Here is a 19327-nt window from a genome sequence, read left to right as displayed (position 1 = left end):
ACAACGATTTGTGCTGAGAGCACTTAAGTATGACGTAACAGTGACGTATGTGAAAGGTGAACAAGTACCTATCGCCGATGCCCTGTCCAGGATATCACCTCAAGTCGTATCTCTCAAGAGTCAACTTCCGCAACTAGATATCCACCAGATTACTAACACCCTCCCAGCCTCTCCTATAAAACTGCAGCAAATTCGAAATGAAACTGTAAGTAATCAGTTTTGAGTAAACTACGCAAGATGGTCTACCGAGGTTGGCCAGCTACGAGGGAGCAGTGCCCTCAATTGCTCCACGATTACTGGAACTTTAGAGAGGAGTTAACAATTGAGGATGACCTTATCCTAAAGCAAGAGCGTATAGTTGTGCCATCAAGTCTTAGAGAAGAAATCCTTTCAACGATACATGCACAGGACGAAAAGCGTGCCCTTAATACGGTTGTAAAGGCAGATTAATCGTGTATTTTATTGGTGTTTAGTTACACTTAATGCGATTTATTAAATACACTAAACACACCTTTAGACACGTTTAATGTTCTACTAAGTGTATAACGGCGGGATTAATACTTAAGACTAAATGTTGATTAAAGTGTGCTAAAGGCAGATTTAATTAAGTGGATTAAATGCAGATTAAGGCAGTTTAAAGGAACGTATAATTGCCTTTAATATCTTGACTTTTTTGACTAAAGTCGATTTTAATCATAAATGTGCTAGTTGGCTAAAGTGTATTAAAAGTAGATTTAATACATTGTTTAAAGGTCGATAAAGCGTGAGATAAGTATAGATTAATCGCCTTAAAACATTGATTAAACCTTGCGTAAATGCACATTTAAACTGTCTTTAATTAACCTATTATATTCACAATAATTCAGCTTTTGTTAATTCGTTAGCTGCATGGCTGTTATACTTATATAACCTATTCCATGTAAATAAACGAAGAAACTGATTTCCATTCAATTACAAGCTCAACTCGCAATAAAACTTAAATTTCTAATCGTTATATTTGGTACAAGCTACACGTATAGCTAGCTATAGTCAAACAAATACAAGCATCACCAGTTCATTGCAAAAAAGCATTTATTTCCCTCTATACCCGTGTATTTACAAAAATTCATCATTTTAAATAAATAGATAAGTCGTAATGTATAGTATACATCCATGATTCCTATACTAATATTATTGCATGATGTGATGTTTCTGGTACGGTGAATAATATGGTGTTTTCAACAATTAAATTACAGTTCAGTGCATCGATCTCCAGACGCGCAATAGCCAATATATTTTCAAAAATATATTGCGCGTCTAGAGACCAATAAACAAGGGCACTGAACTTTGAGTTCGGAGTAAACATATATTTAAGAACCGACTTGGCCTTGTAGCTCATTTGGTAGAGCATCGGACTAGCAAACCGAAAGTCACGGCTGCGATCCCCGCCGTGGTCAAGGTTAAAGCTTACCCGGTGTGGTTACACTCAGGGTGACATCTTAAATATATATAGTAGTCAATTGGTTTTGAAAGTTGCATACTCATTAAACATTTTCTGGAAATCTCCAAGAATTTCAATTGAGTTTCAAACCTTCGGTTTATTAGGGCGCATTACATAATTATTTGCATCTTCTAGGATGTCCATCGTCAATGTACATGTAACTGAAATAATTTTGTAGCAATTTTTAATAACTAAAGAGTCTATCGTGACAGATTCAAATCATCCTCGGCTAAATATTGTGCTCCAACTGGTTCATTTGTCGGGTCTTCAGTTAGAACAACACACGCCCAACCAGGACAGTTGGCTGGTTTTGGTTTACCGGAGGGTTCTCCTTCCTCTCTTGGTGTAACAGCTCGTTTGGACAATCCAGGTAGCGAATCCTTGTGGTTTTTATCAAGCTTCTTCTTAGTTCGCTTTAATTCTCTGCTTTCCCAAGAAAGCTTCCGAACCTTGTAGTGTTTAATCCTATTTGTTTCCTCGTCTACCTCGCTTTCTTCAGAGGACATATAGTCCATTCTCATGACGTCTGCCACCTTTGCCACTTTCGTCTGGTTCCAACCCATTTTCTCGATCGTTTTTAATCTTCTCGCTAGTTTCTAAAAGCAAATATCGTCGACATTAACACCAGGCTTCTTTTCGCACTATTACATGAATTGTACAGTACCAGCCAGTCTTGTAAACAGGTAATAGGCATTGTATAAGGTTAAGTAAAGTATAATATACGGACCAACGGTAGTTTACTATCATGCTTAAAAACACAATTCAGAAATAAAAATTACCAGTCCCGTATATTACAGTGACCCAGTGTAGTAGATATACTAGTCATCATCAGAGTAAATACAAATTAGTAATTTAACTGACATGTAAGACCCAAACTCCGAAGAGAAAAACCACCAGAAGCAAAATTAGCAACTGAATTTTAGGCGAGACTATACTTAGCACCACAATCTCAAATACTTACCCAAGTAAGAATACAGTTATTCAGAAACATCATCGAATTAACGCTGATCCTGATGTTTCTGAATAATTATATTCTTACTTGGGTAAGTGTTTGAGATTGTGGTGCTAAGTATAGTCTCGCCTAAAATCCAGTTGCTAATTTTGCTTCCGGTGGTTTTTCTCTTCGGAGTTCGAGTCTTACATGTCAGTGTAGTAGGTTATCCAACTAAGTACTACAACCAACTTCTTGATGGGGCTTCGCTCGAAACATCGAAGAATTTTCTTATTTTCCATGTAGTTGCATATAACCTACTACACTGTTTAACTGTTACGTTAAAAGTAGTTAGATAGTCGTGTTCAATCAAGTATGAAGCAAAGCTAAAATAATCATTAAGTATCAACTATTTTTAAAAAGATATTGTAAAAACATACCTCCTCCTTTCTGCTCCTTCTCCTGCAAATTTGAACGTGTTGCTGTTCTGTTCCAAGAGCAACTCTTTTCTGTTTTGCTTTGCATGACTTGAAATACCTCTTAAACGCCTCTAAAACATAAAAAAGCAACAATCACCTTCTAGATTCAGGGCCCTAATTTCTAGGAAACTTACTTTCACGAGGGAAAACCCAATTTGAAAACATAGTTGCAAAAAAGCTGTGCGTATGGGGCACCACCAGCGCAGAGAAAGGTTTTCCCTGTGACGAAGGTTTAAACCTGGTTTTCATATGTCGTAATTCATTGGATGCGCCTTGTTAAAATAAATTACACGACTCCCGCAAAAAGGGTTGAATCCCTATCCTATTAGACGTCTATACTCAGAGACTGGAGAACTAAGGAACATATTAGTCAACTGATTTATTGCTGCTATATTTCTTTTACATTACAAGTTAAAACTCTGAGTATATACCTTTTAAAACAACCGTTGGCCAAGGACAATTTTCCTGACCACCAAATTCATGTTGCAGTTCTTCTGCCACTCTTTTAAATAGCTGTGAATTTTGCTGAGAATCGGGGCTAGAAACAAGAAACTTAATTAGTTCAAAATTATTACTTGTGCTTAACCTGTGTAGCATACTGTCGAACTTCCATGCTCAGTTTGAGAGTTACTGTTCAAAAGATAGTGTTCTTGTACGTGGTACAAAGGGACACACTATTAAAATATACCAGCCTTTAGAATTTTATGTATGCCATTATGAATTTATTTTAAGGCCTTCAGAATTTTGCATAATTATCACATGTTCTGAATTCACCATATATCGCACAATTCTGAAGGCCTCACATAGAATTCTGAAGGCTTCAAATAAAATTTCAAAGACTGGTATAATTTATATTTATAGCATGTCAGCACAACTTCCAGTCTAATATGCAGTTTAACCCATTAAGTGGCAGAGCTTCCCCACTGACGAGTATTTCGTCTGGCAATAGACAAGTAAAAAATATAAGTAGGGTGTCCTGGGGCACATTGCCACTTAATGGGTTACCCATCAAGTTTGCGCCCTGATGCGCCCTACTTTGGCGTTTTACTCTGTCTAACACCAGACTATTTTACTCATTAAGGGGAGAGTGCTGGTGCTTAATTGGTAATATATTAATTACAATCAATAAAAATAAGATAAGACTCAATCTAAAATACTAACATCGGAAAGGTAAACAATGTACATCATCTCGGTAACATGACTTCACCAGTTTTATTAATATAAATTAGTATTTGAAAGAAGTTGCCTTTATGCATTACCTTTCAGTTAATCTAAAGTGCATATTTTCATCAGCACTCCTAAGAGCCTTGAGTTTTCTTCGGACATTATTCTATTGAAGAACATAGTAAACACATTTTCAAAATTAAATATCTAAAAATAATGGTTTTTTAAACATGGTTTTACAGTTCTTACAATTGATTTCTGTTAAACCTTTGGTTGGCTTTTAGTTGAACATTTAGTTGAAAAGTCAGCCTAAATTGGTGGCAATGTGCCTAGACATGCCCCCTGGATTTTCTCTGTGTAACACCAGACATTTTACTCCTTTAGTGTTATGGTACAAGCAGTGAATAGGTTGATAGTAAATATAATTATATTACCATAATAAGGAGACATTTATAAAGACTTTAAAACATACAAAGATAACTATATATAAACAAAGACCAATTCAAACAATATGGACATTTTTGTCCTCATATTATTAAAATCTGTTATTCAACATAAACGGTCAACGGATAAAGGCATAAAGCCATTCAGATGAAATGGTTAATAGGAAATAAATGAAACTGTATTTACTTACACTGCAAGCTTTGGGCACTTTATGTTTGTTCTGCCCGGTCTGTCTGACTCGTCTGCCAGGTGAAGTTGTCTGGGACAAGATGTCCATTTTTGTTTCAATATTTTTCAAAGCACTTTCATTGCTTGAAATGGTATTAGCCATTTGAGCTCTCAAGAGCCTGTTTTCCTCGACCACATTTTGTAATAATAAAACGTACTGATCGGGCAAAGACATTTCAGTGGATATGTCGAAAAATCCAGTGAAGTCAGATTCAGCTGTTTGTCGCGAAAGGACTTTGAACACATTGACACAGTTGATTGTTGAATTGTATGTAGATTTATAATTGAGCGCGATCACGTCCAATATTTCATTGGTTGTAGAAAACTTTCACAGCAGGATTCTATCGTTATCATATTTCTTCCGTTAGGTATAACACACGAACATCAAAGTCTTTACCCAGATAACCTAGAAAAGCACTGGCCTAAATGTAAATTGGGCTTCCTTACGAATACTAAGTCATTTAAAAATTGATTCCGTGCACATTTCCTCTACAACGATAATCCGCCATTGTTTTAGTCGCGTTATTTATAGAACAGACATATTATGAGTTGCCTACCCACCCTATAGGGGACAGTTATCCGATCGGAGACAAATATCATAAATTCATAATTGTTAAATAACGCAAAAGCGCGGGAAGCACACATTACGTACTTTGGCGCAATGACAACGAACGACAAATATTTTGAAAAGCCTTAAATTGAAAAATTCTGTAAAGCTTTTGGTGGTATACCTTGCGCAAAACCGGTTGAAATGGCACATTTTAACCAGTCTTTCCACACAGCGAGTGGCGCACTTGCTACCAGTGGAATGCGCAGCCTTCTGGAAGCTAAAAGCCCAGTGCCACCAGAGGCTGAACAGAATTGTTTTATACCTGCGAAGCAGCGTCGTCTCTCCAGACCAAATAATGTCGAGGAAGTGCGCCTTAAACGTCGCCGTCGTAAACAGAAATTACGAGAAAGGAAACGTAAAGAGACCAGAAATGTCAAGCAAAGACGGCTGGAGGAGAAAATAAAGAAAAATATTGAGAAAGAATTGAAAGCCACAACGACTGAAATGAGATCGAAGGCCGAGTTTTTTTGGAGAAAGTGGAGAGAGGAAAAGTCTTTGCGTACTACGTCTCGTATGTAAGTACATGTATATTGCTCCTTATATTTAATTTGAGCAGTTTATAGAAGCAGGGTTATATCGATAGATTGCTAAAATTGTGTGTATTTACTTAATACTGTTATACTGCATTAAAGCACCCCACATTATATTCAGTATAATTCCCCCCCCCCTTATGGAGTATATTTGACCCTCCAGAATCTAAGCAATTTTGATTGAATAATATTAATATGTGCTTTTTTAACGCTGGGATTTAAGAGACCCCTTGCAGAAATGAAATATTTTTTTCCAACCTTAACAGAATTCATTTGGCAGTTCTGGCCACATCTTAGAAAACTGCATTTATAGGCAGGGGTTTATATTATTAAATGAAGTGGAACATTGACCAACAATGTAACCTAAGTATCATGCCCCAGGCCTGCAGTATGTTTTCATTCGCTATGATTGATTGGCAGCGACAAATGAAGGAGGACCTGATATATTCTTTACCATGCTGCATGTAAAAAGCCAGATTCAGGCTTTTTTGTCTGATTGCCCGATTAGACAAAATCTTTTTGAATCTGCATTTGATTGAATGATGATACAGTGATCAAAACTATAATTCAAATTTTGTGTGAAATTTAAATTTCCCCTGCAACATTTTCATTCAATACTCAATACAAACTTTGCTGTGGGTGGAAAGCGATGGGATGAATGTTTGATTTGGGCCTTTGTACATAGGGAGTCTGATATAAATGGTGTAATAGTATAGTATTTAGAATCCTCTGTCCCTAGTACATTTATCTTGCATGATTCATAAAAACTTTAGACACAATTGACAATTCCAATTATGGACTGAAATAGACAAGGAGATTCAAATAAATCACCAAAGCTGGAAAAGAGCATACTAAAATTAGTATATTTTCAAAGTTTGGTTGTGAAATGTTGTAAATTTTAGCTCACTTTACTAGCTTTTTTATTCCGAAGCTAGAATGTGCTCAAAATGTTCTGCTCGTTTGGAGTTACTATTGTACTGGCCAATTAAGAAGAGAAAGCAATTTGAACATTAATGGGGTACTCATGAAATGCTAGCTACAGATATGACCATATGTCTCCAACCTTTTGAAACAATAGTTTGTGCTTACAGTAGCTGTCAATTCATGAAACAACACTGTCTTGAAGATCATTTGATCTTTATATTAACCCATTAAGGGGCAGAGCTTCCACACTAATGAGTAAAATTGTCTGCCGTTAGACAAGTAAAAAATAAGTAGGGCATGCCGGGCACATTGCCACTTAATGCGTTAACTCGAGAGATTGTCAGCTTTTGTAGTTAACACATTAAGTGGCAGAGCTTCCCCCCTGACAAATGAAATAATCTGACATTAGACAAGTAAAAAAATAAGTAGGGGGCATTGCCACCTAATGCATTCAACTATAGTATACTGAATAGCAGTTATACAGCTGAACAATATTCAAGCCTAAATATTTTCAATATCAACCTGGCTATTATTTATTTAAATTTTTCTAGGTCTATCCATCAAATTGACCCAGCCAACTTGAAAATATTGTCAAGTGGACGAAAAAATAAAATTGGTGAGGGGACATTTGGCATCTGTGTAAAAAAGATGTACAGAGGGCATGTAGTTGCTGTGAAACAGTTTAAAAGCCATACAAGTAGAACTGATGTGGAAAAGGAAGCCATGATGATTAATTCATTTGATCACCCTGGTATGAAAATGATTAATTATTATGATTACAGCATACTTGAAACTTACGGCACTGTAACAGAGTTTACGTGGATAGTTGGGAGGGGTGTGTATATTCATATATTCATGTTCATATTTACATGGATATATTAATACACCCATCCCCCCCACACCACCAATTATCAATGTTGGGGATAGGCCTGTTTACCGTTAGGTATGATCATGTGGAATAATGATTAGCAGTATGGCAACTCTTCTAGCAAAACTGATCCTGAAGTTTGTATTTTCACTCAAAATTTAAAGCTGAGAAACTTCTGCTTTAATAGTTGATTGTTCATGATCAACTTCATTCAATGTCTCTGTATTCAGATTGTGTAAAATTGTACTGTACATGGAAATACAAGAAGACTCATGACTTATTTTATTTATTTATAATTTCATAATACTTTTCTTATATAAGGTTTGCCATTTCTGTTTGGTATCAATGTACAATCAAAGCCATACATATTGGTTACTGAATTTTATGGAATTGGTGGACAGTGTGTTACCATTGGCCTTGCAGCAAAGGAGCTCTCTTTAGAAGCAAAGGAATGGGCATTCATACTGGAGAAATGTGCAGGTGCTCTTGCTCACATTCATGAAAAAGGTTTGATTCATTGCGATATTAAACACAATAATGTTATCTTGAAGAGCAGCGCTGATGTTCGCGAACCAGTAATTATTGATTTTGGAAAAATGAAAAAAGCTGAAAGTGCTAAAATTCGTAAGTTGAATTCGAAGGAGCAAGACCGCTATTTAAAATATTATAAACATATAGCGCCAGAAATAATTTGGGGAAGAGGTCCACCGTCTACAGCCAGCGACATTTATTCATTTGGCCAAATAATTTCTCTGGTTGTCTACTACACAAAATCAACTGATCTTCAGAAAATAGCAAAACAATGTATACATGGAACACCAGAAAAACGACCTAAGGCTTCTAAAGTAGCTTTGGAATTCAAAGAGATTAGCAACAATTGAGCTACTGGTACAACTGTGGTTCAGCATGAAGTGTTTATACTTGTACATACTTAACTTTAGATCAACGAAACACAGCACTAGAAATAAGTATTATTTATATTACTATATCATGATAGATAGATTACCATAGATAGATTTGTGATTGGTTAATGGCGCACTCAAAAAACATCGCTCAAACGGTAATTGTGTCTCTTCAACCCCAATTAACTGTAATATTTGATATTGTTAGGAAACAAAATGACGTGGCAAAGGTGAAAGAATGTACCTTTTGTCCATGTGTTCATTTTCTTCAATTGCAATTGCACATTTTCTTGAAATACGCTGAACTGGTAGAAATCGCGATGCACCAATTGGTAGTTTATCATCCGTACTTGCTACATGCAAAGGGTTTACCGAGTTAAAGTTTGTGTCGTCCACTGATTTGTGCCACGTTACACATGCAAAGTAGTACTTGATAAATTCACCCCGAAAGTTCAACGAGTGAGAAAAATAAAACTCTATCATTCCAAAGGACATACCATTGCACGTTTCATCAATTTCACCGTCTAATCCCGGCCAAGCCGCTAACACTCCCGTTGATCGCTTACTTCTATAAGCCAACTTAGACCCAAATTGTTGGTTGAATATTTCAATCGTGCTATATTTTCGAATAATTCTGCTAAGCTGTTCACTAATGATATCCTTGTCTGGAAACATGGTATGGTACACTTTAAGCAGAACAGCGAGATCATCGTTATCAAGACTTCTTTCTTTGTAGCAAAGAGGTAGGTTTACAGCTGATATATTACCCCAGTTAATGGATTTCAAAGGTGCCATAACGTCAGTATTAAAGAAACTTAGCAGTTCGGTTAGTGCAAAAGCCGAATAAATAGTTTTAGAGTCGTTTCTTGCAAAGATTACGACATCTTCAAAGTAAGGCTGTAAATTTTTGTCCAGCGTGATATTATCAAGGAACCGTTGTGTTGTTAGCTTTCGCATAAGCTGCAGTTCAATGGACCTGTTATTTGTTGTAAAACTTCCCAGGATGCCATTGTAACGCTCGAAGCTGAAGCACCAAAATGAGTGGATAGGTCCAAAATCTTTAAGAATATCTTTTAAATGGCAGTGCAAATGCATATTTGGAGTACAGAAGTGATTTCCATAAAGCTTTTGACACACTTTACCAAATTTTAGAAGCAAGAAATGAGCTTTTATGATGTCGTCGTTGGAAAGAATAGGTTTGCACAGATACGTGCAAGCCAACACATAAGACTGCCAGCATTTAAAATGTTGTTCTGGTAAGACATCTTTTAGAGCATACAAGGAGTATATGAGCGTCCAATTTTTCCATTGTTCTGCTGTGTACGAACCGTAATTTGATGAAATTACCTTTGGTAGTCTTCCGATCTCAACAGGCACCTCCAGTCCATCTATCCTACTTTCTAATATCTCAAGGTCTTTTTTGTTGAGAATTCCTTCTCTCACCCAGTGCTTAAAAATATATTTCGCCGTTCCAAGAAACAGATTATGCATTGGGTCAATAGAACAGAATCTGACTACGTCAAAATATTCTAGTTTTAAAAGTTCACTATAGTAGTTTATTCCGTACTTTCTTGACAGCTTAGCTTCTTGTTTCTTTGTCTTACATTGCAACATCTTTTCTGCTTGGCGCCTGTGCTCCTCATTCTTACGTTTCTGCCAGTTTTCTTCTTCGAAACCAGAATAATCTCGCTTTTCTCCAAAGCCCCCCGGAAATTTCTTAAGACACCGCGAACACCCAAATTCAGCGCTGTGTCCTTTGAATCCACACAGTTTTCTTGAGGCAGGTATGTCTGAAGAGGTGCACAACAAAGCTGCTCGGAATATTAGGGATATTGTGCTAAGACTAGACTGCAAGCGAACTCCTTTCCACAGTGCTTTTAACTCCTCAACTAACGGCTTCAGGAATGGATTTAAATTCTTGGGTTCCTTTCCCATGGCAGGAATGATGCCAACTACTAAAACGTTTTCCCATTTGAAGCGTTCAGCGCGCGGTAAATTTAGCAGCACCAGGTAAAGTACGCCAACAGAATAATCTTTCCTATGCTTCATTGGTTGAAAGAAGTCGAAATTGAGCATCAGTCCGTAATTCCTAGGAGCATTTAAAAAATCGACACCGTTATATTTCTGAAAATCTTTCCAAAGCTGACTATCAAACATATCTGTTAGCTGTTCCGATTCTGTGTGTCTTGTTCTCCATTCTTCACATTTAGCGGGAAACCCAGGTTTTTTAAGGAGTTTTTCTAAAGCATTTACAATGCTTGAATAACAATAAGTATAAATTGGATAATATCTGATAACATTGTTTTTCAAAGTAACTTTTTTTACTAGTTGTCCGTTGCAGAAATGCATTTTCCCTCGCGAGTAATGCTTGCTTGAACATCTCTTTACAACATGTCGACCATCAACATCACGAACGCATTCACTGTATTCATAGCATGCACAACATTTAGGACAAACAACATACTTGTTGAAATTGTCGCGATCTAAATCAAGAAACTGACGAACCATGTACAACGAGGTCGGAAAAATAGCTATTAGCTCAGTTAAAAGCTCGCCAGTTACATGAATATTCAGCACTTTAAGGAATTGCTGAAGAAAACGCAACAACCATGCAAGCCCATTATCACTTAAGTGACACACACCTTGCCAAATTAGAATAAAATATAACAACCACTGGAGAATGGAGTTAGCAACTTGCACTTTCCGTCGCTTTGGTGTAGGATCTGGAAGAGCTTCATTGGATGAGATGTCTTGATCCAGTGTCTCCTCCGATATATCAGGCCAAATTTCATCATCAGTTGACTCAGTACCATCATCTTCTGACAATTCGCTATCCAAATTATTATCATCATCTAAGGCTACATCTTGATCAGTGTTCTGCACAATGAATATGAAACAAAAAAACTTATTTATTTGCCAGGTACTTGCATTGAAAATTCTTCAATGTTTGTAAGTTCCTATCATTGTACAAATTGTGCGTATAAAAAGCATCGCTTCAAATCTTATGTTCGTAATATTAACAAAACAAGAATAACACAGTAAGAGTTACAAAATAATGAATTGTAGTCATTATAGTGGACATTCTAAAAGTTATAATAACTTGTTTATTTTTATGTGAATTATGCTATGGTATATGCTATATTTTAATCCTTCTGAATCATTATTTTGTCAATGTAAAAATGTGGAAAATTCACGATTTTGGGAAGCTTTTTTCAATGCTAAAATTCAGTTCAAACTGTATGGCCCAAATTCGTGCGAACAGACAATTTTGATTATTTAAAGTTATTGATATATGAAACAGTATAACTTCATTAACTTGTAAGTGTAATCATCTGAATGTTCAATTCAGTGTACTTACGTCATGAAGGCTTGAATGTCCGGTTGTATTTGGGTCAGTTATGGTCTGCTCAGAAGCAACATCATGCGACATTTCTACAGTTCCAAAGAAAATGTGGATGTTCATACTATATAATAAATTAATGAGGCCGAGGAACGATTTTGAGACCGAGGGGAAATATCTCTCCAGTGCGGACCGACTTAAACGGTAAATAACACAAAATGCTGTATTAGGGTTTGTAATCCAAGGGAGTATATATACAACAGCACACAGTGGGTTTCTCAATTGCCTAAAATAGACAAGAAAACCTCTCCACGTTTCGACCTAAGGGCCTTCTTCAGGAGAGTAAGTATATCATTGGATGCTAACTCTCCTGACGAAGGCCCCTAGGTCGAAACGTCGAGAGGTTTTCTTGTCTACTTAAGGCAGTTGAGAAACCTACTGTGTTCTGTGATATATGAATACGCTGCAACTGGTTATCTTTGAGTATATATACAGTTTAGAATCTAATAATGATATAGCTGTATTTATGGACTTGCATGCAAAACACTCTCACCTTTGAAACTGTAACTGTTACAATCACTTTCTCCGTCTGTGTCGGATGAAGACGTTGAAGAATCTTTCTTCAAACTTCTCTTCAGCTGGCGAGATTGTTTTAAAGCCATATGTCTACGGAATGTTGTTTCCGAAACGTTTTGTTCGCAGTGGTCGCAAAACACGTAACTGTTCGCCTTATCCATATCGTATTATAACTGCCACGCACTTTGGCCAAATTTATATAAACTTGTATATCAATCACTTCCGCACTTTATAATTATACTAATGAGCGAATTTGCACAATAAGAAGTCTTTCTTATTTCTTGTATATTGTCCGACAGTGTCTCGAAGTGCTTAAATTCAGGTGAAATAAAGGCGCATTATAGCATTACGTTACTCGATAATAACAAACGTATCAGATATCATCATGTTTATTTGTTACCATATAATTGTTGCAATAACAATATATTTAATCCTATTAAATTGCCGTCCTAACGGAATTAAAGTAGGTGTCAGGTTTTGTGGTGATTAAATGCTATCTCTGCCTTTAATCAACATTTAAACAACTGGTTAAAGTTTATTAAACTATACGCGCACTAATGTCGGCTTTAACCCACTTTAAAATGCTCACTAAATGCAATTAAATCTATCGGTTTCCAAAAGAGATGTTTTATTCAAAATAAATGCGATTAAATGTAACTTTTTCTTTAATCACCTTTAGTCGGCTTATTAAAAGTTATAGATACGCATTTAATACCTTTAGTATTTTTGCTAAAGCTAATTAATGGCACGCTTTTCGTCCTGTGATGAAGGTCATTTCAGGACAAGAGAAATGTCTCCTCCGAGCAAGAGCTGTCGTGTTTTGGCCAGAGATTACGAAGGATATAATCCAGGTTGTTGAAGGCTGTGATGCATGTCAGAAGCACCAACACAAACAGCAAAAACAGAATATACTTCAACCTGAACCACCTTGTTACCCTTGGCAGATACTCAACTCCGATCTGTTTGAGTACAAGGGTAATTCATATTTGTTGCTATCAGATGAGTATAGCAAATTTCCCATTGTCTGGAAGCTGAATGGTACCTCATCATATGCGATTATTAACTATCTTAAGAGCATTTTTGCGGAGTATGGTATTCCAGAAAAGCTTGTTACGGATAATGGACCGCAGTATGCTTCCCGGGAATTTCAGCAGTTTGCTATAGTTTATGGGTTTCAACATACCACAAGTTCGCCTATGTATCCGCAATCTAATGGATCCTCAGAACGTATGGTCCAAACCGTGAAGAGTATCCTGAAAAAATGTGATAAGGATGGAACCGATCCTTATTTAGGACTGCTTGCCTATCGTAGTTCGCCAGTCAGTCACCAGTTGAAATCTCTGTCAGAGCTGTTGAATAGCCGCAAGCTAAGAACAACCTTACCGATAGCGATGCGAGCCTGTGTGAATGATAATACCAGCATCACCAAGAGTGAGCTGCACCGACGACAGGAACAACAAGCACTGTACTATAACCGCACAGCTGGACCAACCTTGAAGCCATTTTCTGAAGGGGAACCTGTTAACATCTATGACCATCATAGTAAGACTTATCATAGTAGGACTCATCAAACCCGCTAAGGAACCTAGATCTTACATCGTTCTCAACAATAGAACAAAATCCATCTATCGCCGCATGAGAACACAGTTAAGACCTAGCAGTATTCAGAAACAACAGACGAAGTTACAGCCGATGAAATCATCCCAACCAATCGCACCTTTTTGGCCGAGCTGTACTGACAAGAAGCAGGAAACGAAGCCATCATTGACGTCACCTCCAGAGGAAAGTTTGCCGCCTGAAGATCAGTTATGTATGTCGCAGCCTTATTATGTGACCAGGTCGGGACGGATTTCTAAACCGCCCGAGAGACTGAATATTTCTTAAGTGAAGACGCAGTAGGGACCGAACATTGAATCAGAATTGGTTGAGAAATAGTTATAGTTCTTGACAATATGTATATATATATATATTTTTTTTTTTTGCTAGATAGACATTATTTATTTTTAAAAAATAATTTACGTTAGAAACGAGTTCAAAAAAAAAAAAACAAAGGGGGATGTAACACTTCCGGTCATAGCAACTTCCTGTACGTAATATTAGTCCCAGTCTCCATCTGTTATATAAACACGTGGACTCATCATTGAGCTGCCATATTGTAATCTATTTACCGAATAAAGCTGGTTGAAGATAAACGTGTCAGTTTTACAGCCCAATGCTAGTCCCTCCTGCCGACATTGTAACGAAGATGAAACCTATGTCACTGCACTCAGAACATGGCTGCTATCACCCGGCGCCATGACCAAATCGTTTCCCGCCTCGTCAATGCCGTCCCCTCAGGCAGTATCATCACAGATAAAACAGTCGCTGACTCTGGTTCAAACCTACGACCTGACATAATGATCACCGACTCCGAGAATTCCCGAGCTACAATCATTGACGTGTGTTGTCCTTTTGACAATGGTGCCGAAGCCCTTGATGATGCCATAGATCGAAAGGAACTCAAATACGATTACCTCCGCGAGTTTTTCACGGCACAAGGCCTCTCTTGCGAAATCCTTGGCTTTGCTGTTGGTGCACTTGGCTCTTGGCACCCTCGTAACGAGAAAGTCCTCTCTGCCCTTGGTATGTCACGTCGCTACAAAAATCTCTTTCGAAAACTTTGTTGCACCGACGTTATCCAGGGCTCGACAGACATCTATCGCCAGCACCTCTGCTGCGATGATGCTCTCTTCTAAATCGTCTTATGTTATAAAGTAGCTGTAATGTCTTGTCACATGTTAGTTTCTCAATCTTCGTGTGTTTTGTCCACTTGTTTAACTCACCACCTTTACCTTTCCCTTGTATATATGGCCACACGTCTATGACTGCGAGCATATATATACATGGTGTTTATTAACCTTTTCGGCAACCAAATTCGGTCTTTCCAACATGCATCCAGCTCACGGATAATAGGACGCACCATGAGCCTATATATCCCTTTTCCACTTTTATTTTTTATTTTTATTATGACTTTTTTCCAAAACTTAGGACCACACGGACCAATTGGACATTAAAGTTTTTAACTGATAAGAAACAACTCTGTTCTTATCAGCTTAATAGACGTATAGAAGAACAATCCGAAGCAAGTTCTGAGAAGTTTTTGGCAAGAAGAAGACCTACGCGCTGGTAAGTGGCTCCCTGGACTTTTTCTCAAAGAGGATATGTTCTGGGCTTAAGGATCTTCAACTCTGGTGAACCTTTTGCTCAGTTCATAGACTCTGCGAGTTGAACCAGGTCCACTGAAGGTCCTGAGGAATTGATAATCCCTCCTCTCGGCCGCCAGATTCCCGGCAAGATGGCTTGCCCTCCTAAAGCTCGCATGGAATGCGTGGTTCCGTTCCCAGCATCTGGCATCCTGTGTCCCATCTGTTAGAAACCCCAGCGCGACTCCTCAACATTCAAAACAGACGTCGCAGATACTGCAGACTTCAGTTCCCGTTAAACCACCTCGCTAATCATCACCATCCACAATTGCTGAATGCACACCACCCAAAACTACAGCCGCCCAAAGGGTACCCTCACCAGACATCCCTCCACCTATCCCCATCCACAGTCAATCAACGATTTGCCCGAACCCCGAGAAAGAAATCCGACAACTGGTCCACCATTACTGTCGAAAACCCACCTCCCGACCTCGAAGTAGATCCCCTGCACCCCCAAACACCACCTCCCCCCGAGATTGAACATCATCCTTCAACCACCCTTCAAACCATGAGCAACACCATTGACCGGCTCTGTGCCACCCTTGAAGATGTTGATGAGATGGATGACGACTCCCAATCAACTCCACCCAGACCCACCAACCTTCCACTATCTGATTCCCCGAGTGACTCCCCCATTCCATCAACCAATAACCCGATGACCCCCAATAATGCCTCACCCACACTATTTACCCCATCACAATCATCACCCCCACCAGCCTCTACCTCATTAGCCCAGCCAATTCCCACCAACAAAACTCAACCACCAATCTCATTAGAAAACCCCAGCTCTCCACAGAATACTCCAGAAAGCCAGCATGGCGAGGAATTACAGCAGTTCCACGACCACTGGACTGTTACCTTCTCGACTCATGTGAGCTGTTTGCAGAATCCTCCCAAACACTGGCCTCTACTATGAACTCTCGAAGCCATCCCCAACGCAATAATCCTCCTCCCAGAAATCAAGCCCCCAGGCGCCCACCACAAGGTCATCGTATCGCCAATTTCAACCACACTGAAGCACGCAAAATCCAAGGCCTGTACCGCCATTTGAAGAAACGGGCTGCCCGAAAGATCCTCGCCTTTAACAACACCACCTACACTGGTTCCCGTGAAGAAGCCCAATCCTTCTTTCGCGACACATTCTCCTCCAAGAATTGTGATGTAACTGCCCTCAACGCAGCCTTACAAGAAACCTTTCCTGCATCCGACTTCGATAATGAGGATCTCTATAATGAAATGACCCACCAAGAAATTGCAGAAAAACTACGCTCAGCGCTCAACACGTCACCCGGCCACGACCGAGTAGAATACCGCCATCTCAAGAAGAGATAGACGTCCCCCAACCCTGGAAAGACGCAGTCACTGTATTGATCTACAAAAAAGACGATCCTAGCGATGTTTCCAACTTCCGCCCGATCGCATTGATGTCATGCATCTATAAACTCTTCACATCCGTCATGGGCCGCCGCCTAACCTCCTGGGGCATCAACAATAACATCCTATCCCAAGAACAGAAAAGTGTCCGCCCCACCGAAGGTTGTTATGAGCACACTTTCCTACTACAATCGCTGACGGGCGACGCTCGGAGAAACAAACGCTCCCTCTTCTTGGCCTGGCTGGACCTCCGCAACGCCTTTGGCAGCGTCCCACATTCCACCATCCAGACCACCCTTCTTCCCCTCGGTGTTCCCCAAGCGTTCGTTGACCTGGTCATGAACTCCTACGGAAATGCCACCACAACCATCCGAACTGAGCAAGGCGATACCGAGCGAATCCCCCTGAATGCAGGCGTCAAACAGGGCTGCTCAATGTCCGCTATCTTCTTCAACCTTTGCCTTGAGCTGGTCCTACGTTCGATCAAATCCAAAGCTGCCTCTCTAGACTACTGGACTGTGAAGCATTTCAACACACCCATATCCGTGCTCGCGTACGCCGACGATCTAGTTGTGGTTGCCCGGAATAAGTCCACCCTGCAGAAACTACTCGACTCTGCCTCAACCATTGCCACCATCTTGGGTTTACAATTCCGACGGAACAAATGCGCATCACTATCCTTCATCAATGAGCGGAGACAAACCCAACGATTAGAGTCCAACAACTTCATAGTCCAAGATAGACCTATCCCAGCACTATCCCACCACGAGAGCTACCAATACCTTGATGTACCCATCGGGATGATCCACCGCATCGATGACATAACTTCCATTGTCCCCCAAGTAATCGAAGACATCCATGCCATCACCACTTCCCTCCTGGCTCCGTGGCAAAAGCTCAATGCTATTCGTTCCTTCATTGAACCTTGCCTCACCTATCATGGATCCAAATTTTCAGTTCACATGTTAGGTTATATTGTTGTCTTCCAGCCCTTAGATTAAACTTTAGGTAAATATTATAAATGAGATTGATTACCTCACCCCCACAGCACTTAGGTAAAGTAATCTGTCCCATCACTTTAAACATAGTTGAATAAGAATCTGTTCTTATCAGCTTAATATCTGATATGTTAGGCAATGCTTAACTCATATATTAAACTGATTTTTGGCCTTCGGCCCTGGGATTGAAGCTTGCTTCGCCCTGGCCACGGGTTGTCTCGGTATTGCACTACATCCTAGTACGGCCCTCTTCCCCTCAACGCGAGGGGAAGAATCATCATTTTAATCGAAACAAAAATATGCGGAATTCAGTAACACTGAAAACTCACTCAGTATTATATAAGTAAGTAACACGCGTGTATATGATTCCATCATCTATAATATCCGATCTAGTAGCTATCTATCATATTCAGCCATGCAACCCTATATTATTATTATCCAATGCAATAACTTAATTGGCAATGTTCTTTCTAGCTAAAATTCTGTTTCGGTTGAGCCGTAAACCTCACATCAACTCATGCCGCTTTCCATTTCAGACGAACCACGGCCGGACTCCTTGATCGGGACCAGTTACGAACAGCTGGACACCGCCACCGCATTTGTTATCACAAACGGCGTATGTACGTACTTGCATGAATATTATTCACTGTACTGATGTTAACCGCGATCGAAACGCTTTGTCGCCACAATTAAAAGGTTGCCGTGCTGACACAAAAGCATACTTACCTGACGCGAGAGGCACCTTGATCAACTAGGAGGTCCTCTCAGGATGAGGCCCTTTCATTGCACTTCGACTGGGTTGACTCCTGCGATTACCCCTAATGTGGGTAACTCAAGCGTATAATTTCTGGTAGTGGGGACCTGTGTTCGCGTTGTCCCCTTCTCCCTTCTTCGGCCACCTCAGAAGCGTGCTGCATGTGAAAGCTAATAACAACTTGATTTCTTAACAACGCTGCCGCCGGGTTGTTGTTGTCACAAGTTATTAAGTGTAACCGAATCTTGGAAAATCGTTTGAAATTCGACACCTTTTGATCAGCTCTTGCTACTGATCGACGGATAGCGTGCCGGTACTATGTATACATATACTACTGCCGCTACTGCAGCGTCGAGAGGTTCGTCACGCTATAACAACGTCATGGATATAGCACCTATGCAGCAGCCGGCAGTACTCCATGGCACCATGCACCACAACTCTTGCAAGGGAACACATCAACGTACAGATAAATAAATAACCAAC

The 19327-nt window shown here is 39.4% G+C and overlaps 2 protein-coding genes, 1 non-coding gene and 1 pseudogene across 5 annotated transcripts; 3 read left to right on the top strand and 1 right to left on the bottom strand.

Moving 5' to 3' along the window:
* Nucleotides 1–556: 556 nt before the first annotated feature.
* Nucleotides 557–12793, bottom strand: LOC114542101. Of its 3 annotated transcripts, XM_028561844.1 has the most exons (6): nucleotides 12454–12793; nucleotides 4689–5132; nucleotides 4150–4220; nucleotides 3322–3428; nucleotides 2852–2961; nucleotides 557–2076 (listed from the first exon to the last, which is right to left on the bottom strand). In XM_028561844.1, exons 2-6 carry the CDS (start codon nucleotides 4899–4901, stop codon nucleotides 1681–1683), a joined length of 897 nt encoding a protein of 298 aa, XP_028417645.1. In that variant the 5' UTR covers nucleotides 4902–5132; nucleotides 12454–12793; the 3' UTR covers nucleotides 557–1680. The 3 variants fall into 3 exon arrangements, with proteins under 3 accessions (XP_028417645.1, XP_028417644.1, XP_028417643.1); XM_028561843.1 differs by lacking the exons at nucleotides 2852–2961; nucleotides 3322–3428; nucleotides 4150–4220; nucleotides 4689–5132 and adding exons at nucleotides 9286–11437; nucleotides 11919–11992 and having other exon boundaries at nucleotides 557–1621; XM_028561842.1 differs by lacking the exons at nucleotides 557–2076; nucleotides 2852–2961; nucleotides 3322–3428; nucleotides 4150–4220; nucleotides 4689–5132 and adding exons at nucleotides 8370–11437; nucleotides 11919–11992.
* Nucleotides 12794–13240: 447 nt separating this feature from the next.
* LOC114542098 (uncharacterized protein K02A2.6-like) lies at nucleotides 13241–14056 on the top strand. The gene has a single exon (XM_028561840.1). It carries the CDS (start codon nucleotides 13241–13243, stop codon nucleotides 14054–14056), a length of 816 nt encoding a protein of 271 aa, XP_028417641.1.
* Nucleotides 14057–18164: 4108 nt separating this feature from the next.
* LOC114542106 lies at nucleotides 18165–18345 on the top strand (annotated as a pseudogene).
* Nucleotides 18346–18808: 463 nt separating this feature from the next.
* Nucleotides 18809–18972, top strand: LOC114542113. Its single transcript, XR_003689491.1, has one exon. It is a non-coding gene; the product is annotated as a U1 spliceosomal RNA (small nuclear RNA).
* Nucleotides 18973–19327: the final 355 nt, after the last annotated feature.

This window comes from Dendronephthya gigantea, unplaced genomic scaffold, assembly GCF_004324835.1.
Source record: "Dendronephthya gigantea isolate DGI-Jeju-01 unplaced genomic scaffold, DenGig_1.0 000336F, whole genome shotgun sequence".
Classification (NCBI taxonomy): Eukaryota; Metazoa; Cnidaria; class Anthozoa; order Malacalcyonacea; family Nephtheidae; genus Dendronephthya; species Dendronephthya gigantea.
The sequence above is the reverse complement of the archived record's forward strand: the minus strand, read 5'-3'. Positions and strand labels throughout refer to the sequence as shown.